The sequence below is a fragment of the Vombatus ursinus genome, unplaced genomic scaffold (genome assembly GCF_900497805.2).
Source record: "Vombatus ursinus unplaced genomic scaffold, bare-nosed wombat genome assembly UNPS02008961.1, whole genome shotgun sequence".
Lineage (NCBI taxonomy): Eukaryota > Metazoa > Chordata > Mammalia > Diprotodontia > Vombatidae > Vombatus > Vombatus ursinus.
The window spans coordinates 9,765,876-9,790,448 of NW_020948739.1; the positions used below are offsets into that span (position 1 = coordinate 9,765,876).

At 37.0% G+C, this 24,573-nt stretch overlaps 1 protein-coding gene across 2 annotated transcripts in view; it reads left to right on the plus strand.

Moving 5' to 3' along the window:
* Positions 1-24,573, plus strand: part of ATP6V1C1 (ATPase H+ transporting V1 subunit C1) — a 147,089-nt gene that overhangs the window by 92,511 nt on the left and 30,005 nt on the right. For both annotated transcript variants that reach the window (XM_027849968.1, XM_027849967.1), the window contains 3 exons: positions 20,051-20,218; positions 22,509-22,576; positions 24,334-24,419. In XM_027849968.1, the coding sequence (XP_027705769.1) occupies positions 20,087-20,218; positions 22,509-22,576; positions 24,334-24,419 (286 nt within the window). In that variant the 5' untranslated portion in view covers positions 20,051-20,086. The remainder of the gene's footprint in view (positions 1-20,050; positions 20,219-22,508; positions 22,577-24,333; positions 24,420-24,573) is intronic.

The following is a 24,573-nucleotide window of genomic DNA, read 5'->3' on the forward strand; positions in this document are numbered from 1 at the left end:
GACTCAATAACTTGCAATTTTCCTTCATTGTACAGCTGACAATTAAGGGTGATATTTTTACCATGGGTCTTGCAAAAAGGAAAAAAAAGTTCGAATTTGAAGAATTTGAAGCCCTATTCTCTAGGGTCTCAATTTTGTATCTGTGTTTTTTAAAAACATGAAGTCATAAAATCTATTATTAAAAAATCATATATTACAGTAGTCTGCAAAATGATTAATTTCTGAAACATAGGCATCCCTTACTCTAAATTAAATTATATGCATAATTTCAGATTTACCCAATTGATAAAATAGGGAATAAATTCATTTTGCATAGACTTTAAAATTTTTTGTTTTTTTATTGTCACTTTTGTTTTTACATAATCTTTATTTCCAAGTGTGTCCTTCTCCCTTCCCTACTCATGAAGCCATCTGTTGTAACAGAATAAAAAGATAGAGGGAAAAAAAGCAATTCAGCAAAACTAAGTTAGATATCAACTGGACTTTTAATTTGAAGAATTTTGAACTAGAGTATCCAGTGAAGGGTGTTATTTCAGTGCCATTCTGCTTGACATTATAAATTCCCAAAGATATAAAGAAAAGAGGTAGTAACCAAGGAGCAGCCTAGAGACTCTAGGCAAGGGAAAAATTGTTGAGATCCAGGAATATCCATTGGCAGAGGGAAAATCCAGGACTCACGAGAGTGCTGACTGGGCAGGAAAAGAAAGAAAATTAGGCTGCTGGGTTAAGTCTGCAATTCCTGGCAGTGGATTAGCATGCCATACAACTTCACTAAAAATTCTCATTTGTTTTGTTAGGGAATTTTTTTTCCCTTGTAAGAACACATGTAAACCCCCCCCCCTTTTATAACGGAAGCTAAAGGGGAACTATGTTTCAGAAATTTATGCTACAACTATTTGGGAGGGGAAATGAAATTAAAATTATATGAATAAATAAAGTATACTTGCCAAATATAGAATAGAATTTTTCTTTAATATTAAATTTATAAAGTAAAAATTTTTTTATAAAGTGATTTATTTATAAAGTTATTTTAAAGGGAAAATCAGCAGGTATTTAATAAACCTACATAACATGTAATATTAAACTTGAAACCAAGAGGAATACATAAGAATCATCTTGATTTCTAAAATGCATATATTTTAATGAGTAACATGAAACATTTCATTATGTGAATTTCTGAAATCATTACTTGAGATAATATATGAAGTCATCATCCAAGTCATCAGAAGTATTTAAACAAATTAATGGTTTATGAATAAGGACAGAAGAGATTGAGATTTCTCATGAAGGGTAGTATTTATGAAAAATCGAATCATAAAAACAACATGTATTTGCACTTCGTACATTGCCATGTTTTATAGCAGTCACTCCAGTAGCATGCCTTCTGCATACTTTAGTTATGATAAATGATTCATAATAAGCTATACTGTTACAGTTGTGCCTTGTGCCACAACTGGAAAGCAGTGTGTTATTATTTCATTTATAGTTTGAGGTCTTGCAGCTTCTACTTCATTTTATCTTGCTTTGATAAGATCTTAATAATCTGTTTGCTAACTTGGTATTAGAAAAGTATGAAGAGAAGTTATGTGTACACAGCCAACTTTTAAAAAATGTAGACACTGTCTTCCCCACCCCAGTTCTCTAAGTTGAAAATTGGTTTGCATTTTTAGAATCTGATGAAAGCATGAAAATCGATGATATTTTGGGTTACTGGTTTCAGTAGGAGGAGGGATTGTTTGAAACCTTTGTGAATATCCTAGGGCAGGGGTCAGCAAACTACAGATGCAGCCGATTTTTGTACAGCTTTTGAGGAAAAAATGATTTTTACATCTTAAAAGTTTCATAATTATGCAAAACATTTAAAAATAAAGTTTCATATTTAAAAATGTAAAAACCATTCTTAGCTCATAAGCCATACAAATACAGGTGGCAAGCCAGAGTTTTGCTGACCCCTGTTCTGGAGTTTATTTTCCTGAAACTAGCTTGTATTTGTTTTGTATATATCTTGTATACACCTACATATGTACATGCTGTCTTCCCTATATTGTCCCTCCTTAGCATGTAAGCTCTTTGAGGACAGGAGCTATTTCAGTTTTTGTCTTGTAGCTGCAGGTCCTAGTGCAATATCTGGCATATGGTAAGCATTTAATAAATACTTCTTGATCGGTTGCTCTGGAGGAGATGTTAAACAATCATGAATGTATATAATAAATAGCTTGCATAAGATGCTTTATGCACATCTGTGAAAAATAGCATGGTATGGTGGAGAAAGCACTGGGCTTCGAAGTAGGGAAGATTTAGATTTCACTCTTCTCTCTGATAACTCTCTGTGTGACACTAGGTAAACCATTTAATTTCTCCGAGCCTCAGTTTCCTTATCTCTAAAATGGCAATAATATATAGGAACTATCTCCTCAGGATTGTTAGAAGAATCAAATGAAAGTGTATATCAAGCACTTTGTAAATATTAAAGTACTATGTAAATATGAGCCATTGTTACTCTCTTTTGAACCAGCAACCCTCTTTGGTAGGTAGTGCAGTGTTATTATCCCTATTTTATAGAGGAAGAAATTTGAGGCATAGAGAGATTGTGACTTATTCAAGGTCATACAGTGATAGTAGTGGGACCCAAATCCAAATAATGAGGTAATGGTGCTCTTTTCACCGTATCATATTGCTGCTTGCAATACTTATAGGAATGTGTTAGCTTTTGGAACTTAACTAGTGAAATGGGGCACTGTATTCCATTTCAGTTAACTTACCAATTCTTAGAGGAAAAAAAAAAGCAGCCTTTTGGGAATCTCCTATGTGGAACCAGGAAAGCCACATGGAAACAGTTCCTTTGATTTACTCATCTTGTGTGAGTATTTTATGGCAAGAGGGGAAATGCAGGAGTTGGGAAAGTTCTAAAGTAAGCCTGGCTTAGGAAGGAGGAAGCTGTCACTAGTGAAGAATGAGTAGAGTTAATCAAGGAAAGCTTTTTGAAAGAGGTGCTACATGACTTAATTTAAAACAGAAGGGAACTTATTTCTTGCTTGTGAGAGAGACTAGGCAAAATATTAGGGATAGGAGAGACAGGAGGTCCAGGACTGTCAACAATAAAGAAATGTTGACTAAAACAGTCTAGGAAGGAAGTACAAAGTGACAGACCTGGCTAAGGGATTGGATAGTGGAGGCGATAAGAACTCACAGGTTGATTTTGTTCCTAGGATCGTAGCGTTAGAGCTGTAAGGGACCTTAGAGCCTATCCAGTCCAACGCCCTCATTTTATAGATGTGCATACTGGGGCTCAGGGAAGTTATGTGACTTGTTCCAAGTTGCACAGGTAATAGAGTTAAGACCTGTCTGTGTCCATGTCTTTGAACTCTGAAGCCAGAGTGCTCTATTCTGTCGCAACACTCAGTCTCTCAGCAAGAGGGAAGCGAAACTGTAATGATAACTGTAATGACATTTATGTAGCATTTGCAAAATTCCTTACATGTGGTATCTCATTTGATCCTTTCAATAACCATTTGAGGTAAGTAATACAGGTGTTCTTTGAAGTAAGTAATACAGGAAACTGAAGCTTCGAAAATGTATGACTGAGCATGCATGGATGCTAAAAGGCATATAAGCTTTCGAGGGAATTAGGCTCTTATGATCCAGGCTTGTGGAGCAGGACAACTATGTATTTTCCAACCTCTGTCCTGCAGTTCCGCCTTTGGAAGAAATAGTTAAAATATCTATGAGAAAGAACAATAATTATCTGAGTAAATAAAGCATATTTGTTTGAGATTAAATAAGATATTTTTGGACTCCAAACTAATTTTGGCAGAGTGCTGTCATAAATTCACCTGCTATTCTTGTTTGGTATCTGTGATTCACTGTTCTGCTTTCCCAGAAATCATGTAGTTACACTGTGTTAATTTTCTGGGAAAAGCAGAATTATTAATCTTCATTTCAGAGTTTCTTTGTTTGATCTTTTATATCTTACCAGGATTGATTGATTTACTAGTTGGTAAAACTACAACTATTTTTGAGGATTTACAAACAAATGTAGAAGGCGTGAAAATGAAGGAGTGGCTACAGTTTAGGAAAGTGTTATTAAAAGTACACGTAACAATGAAGGTCTTGAAATTTAGAAAGCCAATATTGGATCTCTTTTGTAGAACTAACAATACCATTTGGTTCTTGGTAATGATAAAATTAAATGATAAGCCACTTAGGCATATTAGTGAAAGGTAATATTAATTTGTTATAGAAATGGAATTGCTTTGGAGCCACATAAATACCTTGCCTAATATATTCATTTGATTATTTTTTTTTGTTTTTGTTTTTTCTTTTTTTGCTAGGCAGTGGGGTTAAGTGACTTGCCCAGGGTCACAAAGCTAGTAAGTGTTAAGTGTCTGAGACTGGATTTGAACTCAGGTCCTCCTGACTCAAGGGCTGGTGCTCTATCCACTGCACCACCTAGCTGCCCCTACTTGATTATTGTTAAGAGTCTTGGCATTTACTATTGTCCCTTCACAAGTATTAGATATATAATATTAGGATAAGGTGCCTCTAGTTGAATAATTCCCTTTAAATAGTTTTATGGTTCAAATAACCAGATTTTTCTATAGGTGAGGTTAACTAAGAGATTTGCATGGACTTCAGTACCTGTTGACATTCTTTATCTCCAATTCAATTCCTCCCCTTATGTTGGAAACTTTGATGTCCATTCAGATATTCTGACTTTTCAGTTCTTCATTTTCTTCAGTTCACATGACCTACACCTCCACTTGAGCTTAACTGCACGGAAAGCCATGGTCATGACTTTCATCTCATCATCACTGATGAGTGTTCTACCTCAGTCATCCAAAACTCTGAAATCTCATTACTTCTTATCATTCTGTCTTTCTGTGTGTCTTAACCTTCCTAAACCTATAAGTTAAAAATTTTTAAACAAAAATCCACCTTCTTTCCCCCCAAGAGGGAAAGCAAGAAAAAACCCCTGTCAGAAACTTGTGTAGCGAAACAAATTCTTGCATTGACCAAGTCTGAAAAAAAAATGTCATTCTGCACCCTGATTCCATCATCTCTCTATCAGGAAGTATAGTGTTCCATTATGAGGCTTCTGGACTGGTGTCCTAAATCTGTTCTTTGTCTTCACTGGGACTTCTAACCTCTTCTTCCCTCAGTATTCTTGTAGGCTGTGACCCTTCTTCTAATCTCACTTTCTTCCCTTTCCAATCTTGACCTTATAGTTAACCAGTTCTACTCTATCTTTTCAATGCTCATATCTTGCGAAACCCGGACCATGGATTCCTTTTACTCCATCTCCACACCCTCTCACTCCTGTGTGCTGAATAGATCTGCAAGAAACAAGTTAACTTAGCCAGCTGGGTCTACCACAGATTTATTTTCTAAGCTTAACTGAGCCCTCACTGCAGCAAGATAAACCTTTTACTCACTTGTTCTCTATTTCACTCTCCACAGGGTCTGTTCCAAGCCCTCTCTTTTTTCCTTAAACCTCTCACATTATTCCCTCCCCCGTGCTTTGAAGTGAGGACCTCACATCCTACTTTATCAAGAAAATAGAGACCATTTGCTGTGAGCTCTCTGTTCTGCCCTTTTCTTCATTTCAGAACTCTTTGATGTCATCCCGTATTTTCTACGCTAGTCTCAAATAAAAAGATAACCCTAAATGCCAAGACCAACCTATGTATATGCATCCTAGATCCCATCTTCTGATTTTTCCAATATGTTGCTTCCACTGTGTTCCACCCTTTCACTCCTCCCCCCCAATGTTCATCCTTTCCTTATCTACTGGCTTGTGTCCCACCACTACGACCAACATCTCCCCAATCCTGAAAAAACTGTCACTAGATAAACCTTTCCACCCCTTTCAAACTGTTGCCCTATGTTTTCCTTTTCAAACCAAACTCTTAGAAAAAGCAGTTTATGCCCATTGTCTGTGCTTCTTCTTTCACTCTTATCTAAACCCTTTGCAATCTGGCTTCTGACCTCATTACTCAAATGAAACTGCTGTCTCCAAGGTTAGAAATGATCTCTTAATTGCCAGATCTGATAGCTTTTTTCATTCCTCATCCCTCTCAACCTCTCTGCAGCATTTGACACTATTGACAACATTCTTTTCCTTGGTGTTCTTTTATCTCTAGGTTTTCATGATACTACTCCCTTTTGGTTCTTCTGCTACTCATCTGACCTTTCTTTCTCAATCTCCTTTGATTTCATTATTCATATTGCACCCCTGACTCTAGGTATCCTCTAAGACTCTGTCCTGGACCTTCTTTTCTCCCTCTCTAACTCAATGACTGCATCAGTTCTCATGGGTTTAATTGTTAGCCCTATGCAGATGCCTCCCAAATCCATATATTTAGGCCTAGTCTCTCTGCTGAGCACCATTCTTGTATTTTCAGCTGTCTAATGGATATCTAAAACTGGATGCCTCTTCAGCTTCTCAACTGAGCATGTCCAAAACGGAATGCTTCCTTTATCTTCCCCTCAAATTCACCCTTCCCCCACTCCAAATCTCCTTATATTAATAGTGGGCACTACTGCCTTCCAGTTACTTGGTTTGCAACCTAAATGTTTTTTTTTTCTTTTTGACTCCACAATTTTCTTTACTATACATATCCAATTGATTGCTAGATCTTGTTGCTTTTATCCTCAAAACACCTTTTACCCCTTTCTTTTTCTCTCTACTCACATAGTTGTCCTTAGTTCAGGCACTTACCACTTCTTGCCTGGATTATTGTTGTCCTAACTTCCTAATTGAGCTGCCTGCCTCAAATCTCCCCTTATGAATCCATTCTTCACCCCCTGCTAAAGGAATTTCCTTTTTTTTTTCCATCTTCTTTATTTGCTTTTGTCAAGGAATTTTCTTAAAGTGAAGTTCTGAACGTGACATTTCCCCTACTCATTAAGCACCAATAGTTTTCTCTTCCCTTCAGCATCTAATATAAGCTCCTCTGCTTAGCTTTTAATGCCCTTTACAACCTTGCTCCAACTCCACCTTTTTAAAACATTATTGTACATTACTCCCCTTTCTGCCCTCTGTTGCCAAGCCACACTGTTCCTTTTACATGACACTCCATTTCCCATCTCCTAGACTTTGTCCTGGCCAGCCCTCCTACCTGGATTGTGCTCCCGTATCACATCTGCCTTTTTGTAATCTCTTCTTTCCTTAAAACTGCCAAAGTGCCACTTGTGTGGGAGGCCTCTCTCCTCTTTCCTCCCAGCTGCTAATGCCCCTCTTCCCATAAACTTACCTTTAAAAATAGTTCATGTATACTTATTTATGTATGTGTTGTTCCTTCTGATAGAATGCACGCTCCTTCAGGGCAGAGGCTGTTTCATTTTTGTCTGTGTTCCCAGTGCCAGTCTCACGACCTGGCTCTCTTAAAAGCTTATTGATTTTGAAGTTTTCATTTCTGCCACTTCTTAGCCATGTGACTGTCATTAAACTTTTCTGAGCCTGAGTTTTTTAGTGGAAAGAGATAATGATGTCATAGCTTATATTTTCCATTCCATCATATTTTTTGTCTGCAAAGCAACTTATAAAGTAGATACTCCTTATGGGACATGATTTCAAAGTAAACCAACAATTGGTCCAGTCCAATAGCTTTGCCTGGGTGTACACTTATTTGTTTGATCGCTTCTCAGCTTATTAACATCTCATCTTAGCCTTGATTACTACTTGCTTTTTAAACTGACTCTGAATACTTAGAGTCAAACCTCTCCTGATATATAGCTGGTATGTGGGTCTCAGCATTTCATGGCACTGTTCCTTTAAGAAGCTGTAGAGGGTGGTACAATATCCTAGATAAGAAAGAAGTTTCATTAGAGAACTATCAGTTAATGATAGTGGTTCTTCTAACTTGTTCTACGTAACCAATTCTCTCAGTATCTTACCTCTCCTGTATCTGTATTGAACTTTGTATAAAAAAATTCAGCCTGCATGTTGAACCTCTAATGCCTTTTGTTTTCTACAGAAACTTGGGTGATATTCCCACTCCTCAGTTTAATTCAATGCAAATTTAAGTGCCTCTTATGTACATTTGAAGACAAAACAGAAATAGGCCTGGCCTTCAGGATTTTTCATTCTAGGCAGGGACAAGAGGGTAGGAGGATATATTGCATACACAAATGAGTAAATTCAAAGTAATTTTGAGGAGATTGTGCTAGTAACTGGGGAGTGGAGTGCCCCCTTTCTATGCTTTGAGAGAAGATGTCAGATTCTTTGAGAGAGAGGTGAGGAGGGAGTGCATTTTAGGAATTTGGGGCCAATTATGGAAAAGTATGGAGGTGCACATTTGGAGTATCCTCATGTATAGGGAACAACCAGCAGCCCAGGTAGAACTGGAATGGAGAAGGCACGGAGGGGCGAGTGTGTAGAGCACTTCGGAGGCCAAGTGAAGATTTTGTGTTGAAGATGTTTGAGCTGGAGGGATAGGGGATATGGTTGGACCTGTGCTTTAGGAATTTGCAGTAGTGTTAAGGATGAATTGGAGAGGAGAATGACTGGAAGTGAGGAGACTAATTTAAAGTGAAGGCTGTTTTTTAATAGTCCAGGTTAAGGTGATGAGTTTCCAAACTGTGGGAGAAGGAAAATTCAACTTCCAGGTTGTCAACTTGGGTTATTGTAAGAATAGTGATATCATCAACAGACATGGGAAAGTTTGGAGAAACACTTGGTTTACGGGGAATGGGGGCAGAATATTACAAGTTCTTTTTTGGACCTGTTTGTCAAGTCAGTAAACATTAAATTACCTGCTATGTGCCAGGTACTGTGCCAAATTTCAAGGATAAAAAGAAGGGGAAAAAAGTTCCTGATCTCAAGGAGCTTACTATCTAATAGGGGAGACAACATACAAATAAATGTAGACGTACCTTGGAGATATTGCAGGTTCAGTTCCATACCACTGCAATAAAGCACATAATGCAATAAAGTGAGTCACTTGAATTTTTTTGTTTCTCTGTGTATACAAAAGTTACATGTATAATAGTAATATGTCTAAAAAAATGTACATACCTTAATTAAAAATACTTTATTAATAAAAAAAAAGTTAACTATCATCTGAGCCTTCAGTAAGTCATGATCTTTTTGCTGCTGGAGGGTCTTGCCTTGATGTTGATGGCTGATGACTGATCAAGGTGGTGGATGCCGAAGGTTGGGGTGGCTGTGGCAAATTCTTAAAATAAGACAACAATGAAGTTTGCTGCATTGATTGACTCTTCCTTTTATTGGAACAATGAGAGGCCATTGTAGGGTTATTAATTGGCCTGATTTCAATATTATTATCTCAGGGAATAGGGAGGCTGGAGGAGAGGGAGAAACTCCCGGGAATGGTTGGTGGAACAGTCAGAATACACATCATTTATCAATTAATGGGATTTTAGTTGGGAACTTGAAGGAAGCTAGAAAGTGGCAATGAAGAGAATCCCAGGCACGGAAGATAGCCATGAAAATGCTGGGAGTTGGGAGATGGATTGTCTGGTTGGAGGAGAGCAAGAAAGCCAATGTTGCTAGATCACAGAGGACATGGTAGGGAATAAGGTGTAAGAACACTGGAAAGGTAGGAATGAGAGTTTATGAAAGATACTTGATCCTGGAAATAATTGGGGTCTGAGTTGATTGAAATGTTGGGGCAGGATGTGTGACATGTTCAGACCTTTGCTTTGTAGGGAGATCAGTTTGACAACTAATTGGAGGATGGACTGAATTGGAGAGAGACTAGGCAGGGAGATCAAACAAAAGGCCGTTGCAGTAGTCTAGATGTGAGATGATAAGGGCTTTGACCTTTGGTGGCAGTGTCAGAGGAGAGAAGTGGGGGTATAGGAGAGATGTTGCAAAAGTGGGATCAACAGGACTTGGCAGCAGATTGGATGTGAAGGGTGGGGGGGGGAGTGGAGGATGACACGTAAGTTGCAGGCCTGGGTGACTAGAAGTATGGTGGTGCTCTTGATAAAAGAGGGGAAGGTTTAGGAGGAGAGATAATGAGTTTTAATTTTTGGACATGTTGAGTTTAAGATGTCAATGGGACATTTAGTTCAAGATGTCTAATAGGCTGTTGGAAATGTGAAGCTGGAGGTCAAAGAAATTAGGGTTGGATGAGTAGACCTGAACATCATCTACCTAGGTATTACAATTGAATCCATAGGAGCTGACAAGATCATCAAGTGAAATAGTATAGTGGAAGAAAAAAAGAGGGCCCAAGACCCAGCCTTGGGTTAATGGGTATGGCTTGGATGAAGATACAGCAAAAGACACTGAGAAAGGGAAGTCAGACAGGCACGAGGAGGACCAGGAGAGAGCAGTGTCATGAACACCTAGTGATAAGAGAGTGTCAAGAAGAGCATGATCATGGAGAAGAGGTGATTGACAGAAGATTTTGAAAACTTATACTTCTGAGGAGATCTTACTTTTTCGTCTCTACTTCCCAGCCTTCAATTATCTCTAGGCAGATCATTCTCTGATCTGAAATCCTAACCTCTTGCCTGACCTGTCTTGCATCACCAATTACCTTTTGGACATTTCAAATTAACTGTCCCATAGACATCTCAAACTTAACATGGCCAAAACATAGCTCATCTTTTTTTTCAAGCCCTCCCCTCCTTACTGATTTTCTTCTCTCCTCGGAGGCTTAATCCCTCTCATACTTTCTTGCCTCCTCCAAGGGCCTTGTGTAAGCAATAATCTTCCTTTTCTCATGCATCTTCTCCTGTGTCTTCTTTCATTCTGTTTATGAACATGTTCAGGTTTCTTAAGTCTATTTAAAAAGAAAAAACCAAAACTTTCATAGGGTCATAAATCTTAAGTTGACCTCAAGGCCATCTAGTCAAGCTCCCTCATTTTAATGATGAGAGAATAAGACCCAGAGAGGTTAAGTGATTTGCCTATGGTCACACAAATAATAATCATCAGAGGCAGTGTTTGATCCCAAGTTCTCTTACTCTACAACTAGTGCTTTGCCACTGTGCCACTGTTCTGATTGGTGACTTGCCTCACTTTGCCCACTACTTCTTAGTGTCGGTGCCAGCTCTGATTCATTTCACTCCCCAGACATATCCTGGCTGAATACCATGCCACTTCTTCTCTCTCCCCTCCTTCCCCCCATCTAAGGACTTTATTTTGCTTCCAAAACTTATTGCTTGAAATATCACTGATTGTATTTGTATAAAGTATACTGTGTATATAAACTTGTTAATATTTATTTTATTTGCAAGAATGACTCACCGTTACCAGCATACAGGGCCACAAACACAAACTTAAAACATGGCAACAGTTAAAATTACAAGTAAGACAGACGGATTAGATGTTGACTACTTCTCTTCTGTGTTCTCCTGTCTCAGTTCTCAGCAGTTGACCTTAACTTTTGACTCTATTTTTCAGGGTTTTCTCCTCTTGCTGTTGATTTGAAGTCAGTGGATAACTTCAAACCAGTAATTGTTGATTGATTGATAGCCTTTAATTCTCATAGGAGAATCACAACACATTTTTCCAGCTTCTCAACTGATATTTTTCAGGGTTTAGGATTAGGAAAATATTTAAATTTCCCATGAAATGCCAGGAAGCAGTTCCCTCCTGGAAACACTACTGTGTAATTAAGATTAAAAAAGAAAGAAAAACCAGTTCAGCAAACCTAAGCAACACACCTACCATGTCAGAAAGTTTATGAAGTATATGAAACATTCTTCATTCAGAGTCCCTAACTTGTGAGATGAAAGGGAAGGAGGTATATTTTTTTAATTCTTCTCTGGGTCAACCATGGTCATTTTACTTCTATAGTATTCAGTTGTTGGAGGTGGTAGTGGATTTTTTACCCTTCTCTTTATGGTATACAGTATTTTTCCAGTTCTGCTTACTTCAGTCTGTATCAGTTTATATGAATAAATCTTCTTGTGCTTTTCTGAATTCTTTATAATTTCTTATGACACAGTAATATTCCATCACTTTCACATACCGTATTTTTTTTGTTTGTTTTTTAGCTATTCACTCAATTAATGGATACTTTTTCACCTAGGTCTTTAATACCACAAATTGTTGCTATGCATATTTTAGTGTATATGAGACTGTTCTTTCTTTGGGGAGTATTATATACCAGTCAGTAAGATCTCTGGGTCAAAGGGCATGGACTTTTTAGTTATATTTCTGAGATAATTCTAAATTCCTTTCCAGTATGGTTATAATTCACAGCTTCACCAACATCTTATTAGTGTTCCAGTCTTCCCACAACCCAAACAATAATGACTATTTTCTTTTGTCATCTTGTTTAATATGCTTTGTGTGAAGTGAAACCGCAGAGTTGTTTTGTTTTTCATTTCTGTTATCCTTGATTTGGAGTAATAAAAAGTCAAATAATAGTAAATAGTAGCAAGTAATAGTTTGCATTCTCTTGAGAACTTTTTTTTCATATCCTTGGACAGTTTGTTCACTGGGGAATGGCTCTTGGTCTTATATATTACTGCTTGTTCCCTATATATCTTGATAGCAGGCCTTTAGAGATATCTGAAGCAAAAAAAAAAAAATTCCTAACTATTTCCCTCTATTTACATTAATTTTCTTAGTACAAAAGCTTTTCAAATTCATTAAATCAAATATTTTGTGATCACTTCTATTCCTCATCTGGTCTAGAATTCTCATGTAGATTGTAGAAACTGACTTCCATCCATATTATGCTTTTCAAACTCTTTTCCCTGTGATGAATGACCTCTTGATTGCCAAATGCAGAGGCCTTTTCTCATTCCTTTTTCTCCATGACCTCTGCAGCTTTCAGTTCTCGTGACCACTTCTTCTTTTTCAGTGCCCTTTTCTCCCTGTTTCTGAGATACTACCTCTCTTGCTTTTTCTCCTTCCATCTCTGACTCCATGTTCTCTTCCCGACCCTTTTTTTTTCATTTCAGTTCATCAGAATCTGTTTGGCAATGCTCTGTGCTTGATTTTCTTTTCTCTGTACTTTCTTGGCAATTTCATTCACTCCTCCTGATGCCTAAACTAACTTTTCTGTGAGTATGACTTTCAGATCTCTCTGTCTACTTGACATTTCTCTCAAACGGCATCTTCAGTGGTGTTACTCCCTGACCCTCCCTTCATTGTGAGGTTCAGTCAGGAGAAAAATAGAAGAGACCTGTATTTATCATGAGTGATTTATTTGGCTCACATACCTCCAACTGGCAATTATGGGAAGCAGGCTTGCAGCTTGCAATTTAGCTAAGATTCTCCCCTTCTTCCACAAATACAGGACTTCATATTCACTGGTTCACATCAGTTAATCAAAAAGCGTTTATTAAGCCCATGTTTTGTGTCCTTTAAGGGGAAAAAAAGAGAGAGAAAGGGAATAAGCTTTTATAGAGTGCCAGGCACTCTGCTAAGCAGTTTACAGATATTATCTCATTTGATCAGTCACTAAACAAACTTTTATTCAGCACTTACAATGTTCCAGGAACAAAGAAAAGAAAAAACCTTGTCCCTGCCCTCAAGTAGCTCAGGTTCTGACAGGGAAGACAACATGGAAACAGCCACATAAAAATGAGCTATGTACATTGTAAATGTGAAATAATCCCAGATAGCAGGCGCTTTCAGGGGAGGGGGAGACATGGGCATGTCTGGGAAAGATCTCTTGAAGAAAGTGGGATTTGAGATGAGTCTTGAAGGAAACAAAGAGGGAGAAGTGAAGAGAGAGACTTCCAGAGCTGAGGGACAGCCAGTGTTTGAGGAAAAGCAATTAGGCTGGTGTAGATGGATCCTTTCGCGCGCGTGCGCGCGTGTGTGTATAGAATAGTAAAATATGAGAAGCCTGGAATGGTAGGAAGGGGTCAGGTTATGTTTCAGTAGTTTTAAATGCCAAGCAAAGGACTTTATGTTTGATCTTGGAGATAACAGGCACTGAAGTTCATTGAGTAGGGGTGGGTGACATATTCAGACCTATACCTTAGAAAAATCACTTTGGCAGATCAGTGGAGGATGAATTGGAGTGGGGAGAGGCCAATGGAAGGCTACGATGAGGTGATGAGGCCCTGAGGTAGAGGAGTTGCTGTGTGAGTGGAGAGATGGGGAAATATAAAGGTAGAAATGTTGATTATCAGTGAATTGGCTATATGGGGTGAATGAGAACGAGGAGTTGAAGATGATACCAGGGTTGAGGCTTGGGTGACAGGGAGGAGGATGGTAAGGCCCTTGACAGTAATAGGAAAGTTTGTAATTGCTCAGTGCTGGCAATACAAAGACAGAGATTAAATAGTCCCTGGCTTTGAAGAACTTACATTTTTTTGGGACACACTTGCACACATATAAATATATTCAGAATAAAAGGCAGTTTGTGGAGGATCAGGAAAAGCCTTGTATAGGAGGTGGTATTTGAGCTGAGATTTGAAGGAATATAGATATTCTGAGAGATAAAAATGAGGAGTTTGTTCCAGGCATGGCAGACAACCTGTATAGGTTGGTACAGGTACTAGAGGTATGAGATGTAATGTTTTCTGTGATGATCAAATAGCAAGAAGGTCACTTTTATTTCTACTGCTAACTGCCCTATTGCAGTCACTTTTTACCACCTACTTGGACACTTTTAACAGCTAACAAGTCTTGCTGCTTCTGCCGTCTCTGAGTTCTAAACTGTCCTTCACCCTATTGAATAATCTTCCTTATTTATTAATCTGATCAAATCCTTGCTCTTTTCTCTTCAGTGTCTTTTTAATGCGTACTACATAAAATTCAAATTGTACTCTGGAATGTAAGGTTTTCCCCACATCACCCTACTTTGTAGCTTTCTATCTACCTTTTGTACCACACCTGCATGCCTTTATTGACATTGTTTACTATATCAGGATTTCTCCCTCCCAGTCTTCCCCCCACTTTCTGAAAAAAAAAAACAAAACCCAATCTCCCCATATTCTAATCTTGATGATGCTTTTAAGGTTTGCCTCAAGTGCTGTTTTCTTCCATATTCTTTACTGATAACAATTCTATCTTCCCCTTTTCCCCATTTGGTTTAACAGTCTTTCTCCTTGGACTAGAATTGTACCTGGCACTTACTTCTTATGAACTTATTGAGACAGAATATATAAAGCCTTTTGAAAACCTCAAAACACTATATAAATATTAGCCATTATTAGTTATAACTAAACTTTTTTTTAATTTTTATTTTTTTGGTGAGGCAATTGAGGTTAAGTGACTTGCCCAGAGTCACACAGCTAGTGTTATGTGTCTGAGGCCAGATTTGAACTCAGGTCCTCCTGACTCCAGGATCAGTGCTCTATCCACTGTGCCACCTAGCTGCCCCTGTAACTAAACTTTTAAAAAAGACCTTTAACATACATACACATGCATGTACATCCACACATATATAAATTTATCAGTTATTTCCTCCCTGTGATTCCTTCCTTTGTTGCTGTGTATATATCTTCCAGTTAGATGATAAGATTGATGGCATATATACTCATCTTCTAATTCTGCTTTCTTCATTTAAAGGAACTTATAGGTTGTTTCTAATTTTTCCACAATTTCAGATAATGCTTTATAAGAGTAATCTTTTTTCTTTTTGTGTGCCTTTCTTAAGGCACATGGCTAGTAATGGAATTGTTGGGAATGATTTTTAGAACACTTGCATTGAATTGCTAGATTGCCCTCCAGAAAAATTCTTTTTGAAATTCAGTTAGCAGGTATTGAATTTTGTATTTTAGTTTACTTTTGTTAGTGTGAGTACTTTTATAGGTGGTATTTCTGTTTTAATATACATTTCTTTGATTATTAAGTATCTTGAACTTTTTTCTAGTAATTGGAAGACAGATACTCTTTTATAAATGTGTATTCTCATTGTTTCATTTTTTATTATAGGTATTTGTATTTCTCCTGTCCTCCATAAGGTTGACCTCCATGAGGGTAGGAGCTGTGGTTTAATAATGGTTGTAGTATCCTGAGAGCCTGGTACACGATGCCCTGCAGATTTTAAGTGCTTAGCATTAATGTCTATTGAAATTGAGGGAGTAGAACATTTTCAGGAAAAAAAAAAAATGAGAGCACTGTAGTTAGCCTTCCCATCTGTTTCCCAGTTAAGGAGAAGATTCTTTTCGTAGGCCCATGTAAATGACCATCCATGTCCATGACTTATTTTAGACTAAGTTTACCTTTTCAAGGGGTGATGTACTGTGGGGGAAAGGTTCTGGAAGAAACATGGTATGATGGGAAGAGCATCAGACTTAGAGATCGGAAACCCGGGTTCAAGTCTTGGTTTTTACACTTTACCTATTTGATCTCAGACAAATCATTTAACTCCTCTGAACTTTAGTTTCTTCATTAGTAAAATGAAATAGTTAAAAAATGATAGCTCAGGCTTCTTATAAGCACTAACATTTGAATCTTGCCCTCTTGGGGAAGAACATTGTTCTGTCCAAGGAAAAAGGACAATCTTGTTTCTTTGCAGGTCTTGGGTTGAAGATCTTTTAGTTTATTTGGTGCCAGGCTTTGAGGACCCTAGATTTAACCAGGTTCTAGGTTAATTAGATTAACAGAGCATCTGCTATGTATAAAACACTGAATTAGGGTTGTAGGAGATTAATAATAATAGCTGATATTTATAGTTCTTTAAAGTTTGCAATGCATTTTACGTACATTATCTCATTTGATATGTAGATGAATAAGAGATAGCTCTTGTCCCTAAATAGCTTGCAAATTCGTAGGATGATAAAGGCAAGTATACAAATAAGCAGTATATCACACTACTAATTGTTAGTAGTAGTATTCTAGAGTTACAAAGTACTAGGTAAGCTAAAAGAGAAAAATAAAAAGAAGTTCAGGCTCTAGGTTGAGAGGGTATGGGGCAATATCCAACATCATCTTATTAATAAATTGCCCAGCTAAAGCAAGGGGATAAGGTTCTCTGAGAAATTTCCCTTCCTACCTCTGCATAAAGAAGAGCTCAGGCCACATGTGGCCTCGAGGCCGCAGGTTCCCCACCTGGTAGTCTCAGAAGTGAGAACTGGAACATTCATCTCTTTGGATTACCTAGTTACATAAAGGAGTAGAAATATATACTTTATCTGATTAACTCATATCCTGTATAAATCTGGTAACTTCTCTTCTTCTTTTCTTCCCTCCCCCCCCAAAAAAAAGAAAGAAGAAAAGAATAACTTTTCCAGAACTTTCAAGAGAAAAAAAAATGTGACAGATACTTCCTATAGTAATTGGGGCAAATAATTTCCATTTTTGGAGACATTACATTTTTAACATTTTAATTCTTCTGTGTATGAATCTGAGAATCGTAGATTTAAAAAATATCATAGTACCAACTGGATAGTAAGCTGCAGCATCACAGAATCTGAGAATTGTGAAATATGTTTGAGATTATTTATTCCGGTCCACATCTAACAATTCCTCTACAGCATTTCTGACAACACGGTCATCTGTCCTCTTTTTGAAGCTCTCCAAAGTTCAAAAGGGGATTTGGATAGGGCAGTTTTGTCACTGTGTTATTAGATTTAGTATATACTCAAAAGAAAACCCTACATATAACAAGTTCACAATTTCATTTACAGTGCTATTTTTTGTTCTTTGTACATTGAAATATTTGTTTTTTTTTTATTATTTATGCTTAACAATCAATAAGTTGAAACATTGAAAAAAAAATATCTGGTGATCTTGAAACCACTACCCAATCCATTCTCCTTCTGTATAGCTCTAATAGTTCTCTTCTTATATCAAGCCTAAATCTGCCTCTATCCAGTTTATTGCTTTTTTACCCAATCTCTTGGGTTCAAAGAGTCTAGTCCCTATTCTGCACTTCAGTCCATGGAATGCTTCAAATGTATGCCCCTCCCTATATCATCTTCTCCAAACTGAAGATCATTGGTTCCTTTTACTAGTCTTCATATGGCATTAACTATCATCCCATCCTAGATGCTGCCTAGATACCCTTCAGTTTATCAGTGTCTTCCCTAAAACGTGGCACCTCGAATTGAATTCCGGGGCAGAACAAAATGAGACTTATTCTGAATACCACTTTTATTTATTTATTTAGGCTAGGCAATGGGGTTAAGTGACTTGCCCAGGATCACACAGCTAGTAAGTGTTATGTGTCTGAGGCCGGATTTGAACTCAGGTCCTCCTGAATCCAGGGCTGGTGCTCTATCCACTGTGCCACCTAGCTGCCCCTGAATACCACTTTTAACTCCTTATATTTTCAAGTATTTAAATTCTTCCTCTTGATTTTTTTTAACCCACTTAGATCTTTTGCTCATGGATGTTCAGTGTGTTTCAGACAATGTTTACTTATTTTTTAAAGAAAATGGAAAAAAAAAGTAGCCTTAACCAACCCTTAGAAGAAGAATTAAAGTCAAGTCAGCAAGCATTTATTGAGTGCCTACTGTGTTACAGGGACTGTGATTAGTGCTGGAGATATAAAAGAAGGCAAAAACAGGTCCTGCTCTCAGTCTAATGGGGAGACAACATGCAAACAACTATGTTGTTGAGCTGTTTCAGTTGTGTCTAGCTCTTTGTGACCCCATCTGAGGTTTTCTTGGCAGAGATACTGGAGTGGTTTGCTATTTTTCTTCAGTTTGTTGAGGAAACCGAGGCCTACATGATTAAGTGACTTGCCCAGATTCAAACAGCCAGTGTCTGAGGCCAGATTTGAACTCATGAAGATGAGTCTTAAATCCAGTGCTCTATCCACTGCACCACCTAGCTGCCCCAAACAACCGTGTTCAGTTGACGGGGAAGCCATCACCATTAAGAGAGACTGGGAAAGGCTTCCTGGAGAAGGTGGGATTTTTACTGGTACTTGAAGGAATCTAAGGAAGCCAGGAGGTAGATGAGGAGGGAGAGAATTCCAGATGTGGAGGATAGCTTGTGAAAATGTGCAACAAGGAGGCTGAATGACCATTTGTCTGGGTAGGGTTGGCTACCCAGTTTTCACGACTGGGTAGGCCTCTGATGTTCTCATGAATAGCTTGATGGGATATAAAAAATAATGTGAGAGCATGCTGTACACAATGATGTGCTAGACATAATTTAATGATATTATTGTTAAGACTTCATAGTAGACTTCACGACCTTACCATAAGATCTCTTAGCCCACCTTAAATTGGTAGGCAGATTGCCTACCTCAGTAACTCCTCTCTGACTAAGCCTTATAGGGATAGTGCTGCCATGAGTTTGGTGTCCTGCGGTCCGCTGCTCATTCTCCATTGTGCCCTTTTCCATTCAGCATATTCTGTGCCTGAAATTTTAGCTTGGCTTCACTTATCTCTCTTCCTGTGGAACTGACTCTCCGCTGTATGGGAGAAACATGTTTCCAAACATGTTTTTCTGGAACCAGTGAACATGTGAGGGTGCATATTGGTTGCTATGCATGGGTTCAGTGAAATGTGTTGATTAAATTTAGATTTTTCCCAGTGGAAAAATGGAGTCTATTTATCTTGATGTTTCCAGCTGGGTGTTAATGGAAAATGCACTGGACTGAAAGTCAGGAAACTCTTTGTCTGCTACTAGAACTAAATAAGTGACCTTGGATAAGTAACTTTACCTCTGAGCTTGTTTCCTCATGTATGGGATGAGAACATTGGACTAGTTGCCTTTTTTTGGCTAGGCAATGGGGTTAAGTGACTTGCTCAGGGTCATGAAACTAGTAAGTGTCAAGTGTCTAAGGTCAGATTTGAAGTTGGGTCCTTCTGACTCCAGGGCTGGTGCTCTGTCTACTGCGCCACCTAACTGCCCCAACACTGATTGATTTTTGAGGCCCTTTTAGCTCTCTTGGTCTATGATATGGATTTCTCAAATTTGTGGACTATAATTATTAGTATGAATAATTTATTTTGATGTAGTCTTATGTGTTGCTCTCATATAAATTTTGTTATTTCATAAATTTGGTACCTCAAGTTTCTTTATCTTTTATCTTACATTTAATCTATATTCTTTAAAAAATCCCTTTCCTGGGGAATAAATTTAATCAATATTTATTATTTAGAGGCATTGACATTTTGTATACTTCAGATTGTGAAGTTGTTATATTAAGAAATTGGTGTAATTTAGAAATATATTATGTGTCACCATGTCCTTTTTCTATTTCAGTATCAATCTTATTTTTGGAAAAATTCCTTGATAAGCATGAGTGAGTTCTGGCTTATATCAGCTCCTGGGGAGAAAACATGCCAGCAAACATGGGAGAAATTACACGCAGCAACAACCAAAAGTAATAATCTTTCTATTAATTCAAAGTTCAACATTCCTGACTTAAAGGTAAATGAATGAATGAATGCATGCATGTATAAACTAAATGCATGCATTTAAAAGCCTTTATTAAAAGTTTATTTTGTGCCAAGTATAGGGGATTCAAATAAAAAGGACACATCTTACTGTCAAGGAACTAACATTCTAATAAGGAGTCAGGAAGCTTTGAAGACGCAGCTCATAAGGGGTCAGCTGCAGGACAGATGGAAAGGCCCGGTGGGATGGAGTGCATAGGTAGTAAGGTTTAATATTCCTTAGTGCTTCATTTTCTCAAATATCCAGCATAGGCATTTCAGTACTTGATTTCCTCATTATTAGCAAATCAGGAAAAGGGTAGTAGTATTCATTAGAGCTTTTCATAGAAAAAAGATAGCTGCATTTTGGAGAATTAAAGCACACACCAGAATTTAATTCTCTATTCAAACAATTTGTGAAAAACTTAGAATTTTCCTACTTTTTTAGGACAATATTAGTATATATTTTACTTTTTAAAAAGTACATTTTAATGCTGTTTGAGTCAACACCATTGCTGCATAATAAGTAAAGCATTCTGAACTTGTTTTTCTACTTCAGTTTTCATGCTCTTACTTATAGTCAGTTTTATATGTAGTTGTCTGGTGTTCAAAGTTCTCTGCTACAACTAATGTGGAGGTTCATTTGGATGTGTGAGTACAGATAAATTGACGTATTACTGATATTGCTAGGAAGGAACTAGGAAGAAATAGGGCCCTGAAATCAAACAACATTTCTATTATTCTATTAACATCTTTCTTTGTTTAAAACTGAAGTATAGAAGGATGAGGATCTAGTGAAAACATTTGATGTATTCATAATTTTTTAATGTTTTGAAATGAAAATCTCATAGAATCATAGACTTAGAGTTGGCAGGCCCTTTGAGGCCTTTTAATCTACTCCCTAATTTTACATATGAGATTCAGGGAAGTGAAGTGACTTGTCTTAGATCATACAAGTTGTAAGCAACAGAGTTAGGACTTGAACCCAGCTGTAGCATCCTCTTCACTGTCCCATGGTATTCCTTCATATTGCTGAGGAATACTTCTGAGCATCATAGCATATTTAAGAATAGAATAACTTGAATGTGTTTTTGTTTTATGAAAGGGAACATATTGTTTACTAAAATCGTTTTTCAGGACTTCATCTATGTAATCATACTTACCATTAAATGGCAACAAATTGTTCTTACGTTGTAGCTAAATACACAATTTTGTAGTTTTCAAAAGTTGCTAAAATTTAAAGTTCTAAATTTTTGCACAATTTTATTAGTATCCATTTCTGAAGCTAATGAAAGCATCTTGTGTTTTTCTACATTACTCTCATATGACAACAGCAAAGTGACTTTCAACAACAACAAAAAACCGCATTAAATGGCAACTCAGGTTTGATGAGAAGTAGGGGTTCTGGGATACAGATTTCCTTAATGATTTTGAAGTGATGTTTGCAACTATGTGTGACATTTATGAAAAATATTGGATGGTTTGATAGAGAATTGTGAGCTAAAATACAGTGAGCATGAGCAGGACTTTAGAATGACACTGAATCAGGTAGTTTCTAATGATACAGTGTAGATAAAGACTACGAGGAAACAACAACAGTCAGCCAATCAACAAGCATTTAGTAAGTGTTTACATGAGTAAACATGTGTTCAGGCACTGTGCTAAACACTGGAGAAACAACAAAAAGGTGAAAGCAGTTCCTGCCCTCAAGGAGCTCTCATTCTAATGGGGGAGACAACATTTTCATGGAGAGGTATATACTAGAGATATGCAAAGTCAATCAGTTAGCATTTATTAAATACCTACTATGTGCCAGGCACCATGCATCTCGGGATGAAGAGAAAGGCAAAAGAGTACTTCCTCTCAGGCAGCTCACAGTTTAACGAGGGAGGCAACGTGCAAATGACTATGTACCAACAAAATATATACAGGATAAATCAGAGATGATCGAAAGAAGGAAGTCATTAACATAAGAGAAAAGGCACTAGCATTAAGGAAAATTGAGAAAGCCTTCTTGTACAAGGTAGAGTTTTAGCTGGGACATGAAGGAAGCCAAGAAGCAGAGGTGAGAAGGGAAATCTACTCGTGAGGAACGGCCAATGAAGTACATAAAGCCAGAAGATGGAATGTCTTGTTGGAGCAAGAGCAGTGAGGCCAGTGTTGCAGGGTATCCTCAGTGCTTAACAGAGTTCCTGCCACATAGTAGGTGCTTAATAAATATTTGTTGATTGATTAATAGAAATAGAATGAGACTCAAGATACTGTTTTTTGTTTTTGTCTTTTAGGTTGGCACACTGGATGTTTTAGTTGGATTATCAGATGAGTTGGCCAAACTGGATTCATTTGTGGAAGGGTATCAAGTTTTTTAATCTGCATATTATGGATTAAAATAAACCTTTGTAATAATTGTTCATAACCTTTAGTCATTTAAGTTTAATAGTAGATAATGCTCATCTAGATAATTTTGGAAAATGATTATTTTTTTAATGCACAAATTAAAAGGAGAGGCAACAAGCAAAGACCATTTTAGGAAAGCTTTATTTCATATATAGTTCTTTTAATTCTGACATTCAGAATTATACTGTAACTTTAGGTTAGGTGAACTGAGAATTACGTAGAAGTCTCTGTTAACCTTATACACCTATCTTGCAAGGTGTTAGGGGTTTTAGTTTAATAGGCAGCATTTAAAAATTCAGAACAACATTACACCCTGGTCCTGAGCATAGTTGTATCCACCATCCAAGCAATTTTTTTTTTCTAAGAGAAAAGCTAGTCCTGGATGAGCAGAGCTAAGGAAGGTATCTATTCCCAACGGCCATAACTTCCTCATCTACAGATAATATACCCTTGTGGCACTTGGCTTCAAAAGATTTTATAAATCTGCTTAGCAACTAAGGCTATTTAATGATAAAGAAACAGTTCAATAGCAGAACTGATTCTTAAAGGCAAAGAAAAAAAAATCACCTAATGGGTCAGGTAGTAATGGAAATAGCACTGATTTTTCTACTATCTGACTTTCAGTTCTGGCACTGACACCTAATAGCTGTATGATCTGAGGGATACTAACTCTTTTATCAGATTTTAAGATCCACTAGAGTAAGCATCATGCCTCACATAACTTTGTATGCCACAGTATCTAAAAAAAAAGTTTCTTATACCTGAATTTGATTCTCCTCAGTTCAACTAACATTTAAGTGATCAATAAAGTATTTCTTAAATTAATGAATCATTAATAATTCTTCTTCATCCTTCACTTTTTAAAAATTTTATTTATTTTTAATCTATGGAATAAAACAAGCATTTCCATAACATAGTATAATAAAAAAAAGATTGCATATGAAACTGTAAATTTATTTTGTATGACTTGCTATTCCATTTAAATATATAATTCCTTCTCTTTTACTCTGTTATATCTTACTGAAGCTATTTCCAGTGCATGTCTGGAGTACATTCCTTAAGTATTTTATTCAAACTTGTGATCATCTAATATGTGGAATGTTACAGTCTGTTTCATGGAGTTACAGAATGTTAGAGTAATAAGGGATCTTAGAGATCACGTAATCCAACACCTTTATTTACAGATGTGAATATCGTAAATTCATTTCAACTTTGCTTCATGATTCTTGTTTATTGGTCTCAGAAGCCTTTGATGGAGTTTACCACCCAAAGAGTTTAGGTCATCTATCAAAGATAGAGCCAGAACTAGAAGTTTCTCCTGCTCAACAATTCAGTGTTCTTTCTTTCTACTAAACATACATCTTCTATTAGCCTTCCACCTTCTTTACTTTTCCACTGATATCAGACACCATTGCTGATGTCCCTTTATTGTTCATCTTTATGTATTCTTAAAACTTTAGTTGATGATTGCATCAGATTCAGAAATTTACTTTTAAGAAAAATCAAAGCAAAAGTCACATGGTCCATCTTACTCTTGAAATAAGAGTTTTTAGAAGATAAGAGATTGTGCATTATGGGCACTGCCGTATTAAAAGAGAACATATTGATTTATGATTATATGTTTTCATTATTCAAGTTTATAGTTTTAGGTCTTATTTCTTTGTACTATCTTTATTTCTCTAAAATAATTCCCATTTTTTTTTCCTCACCAAGAGTTGTTAAGAAAGTGGCCCAGTATATGTCTGATGTACTAGAAGATAGTAGAGATAAAGTTCAAGAAAACCTGTTGGCTAATGGAGGTAAGCCAAGGATTTTACACAATCTTACTACTTCATAAATTAGATATGAGTCGTTATACTTAAAAAGCAGATAATGAAGTTAGCATGTAATGTTAAATACATACACCCTTGTTATATAGCAGAGTTGATTGTTAAAAGAATTTGGATGAATTGG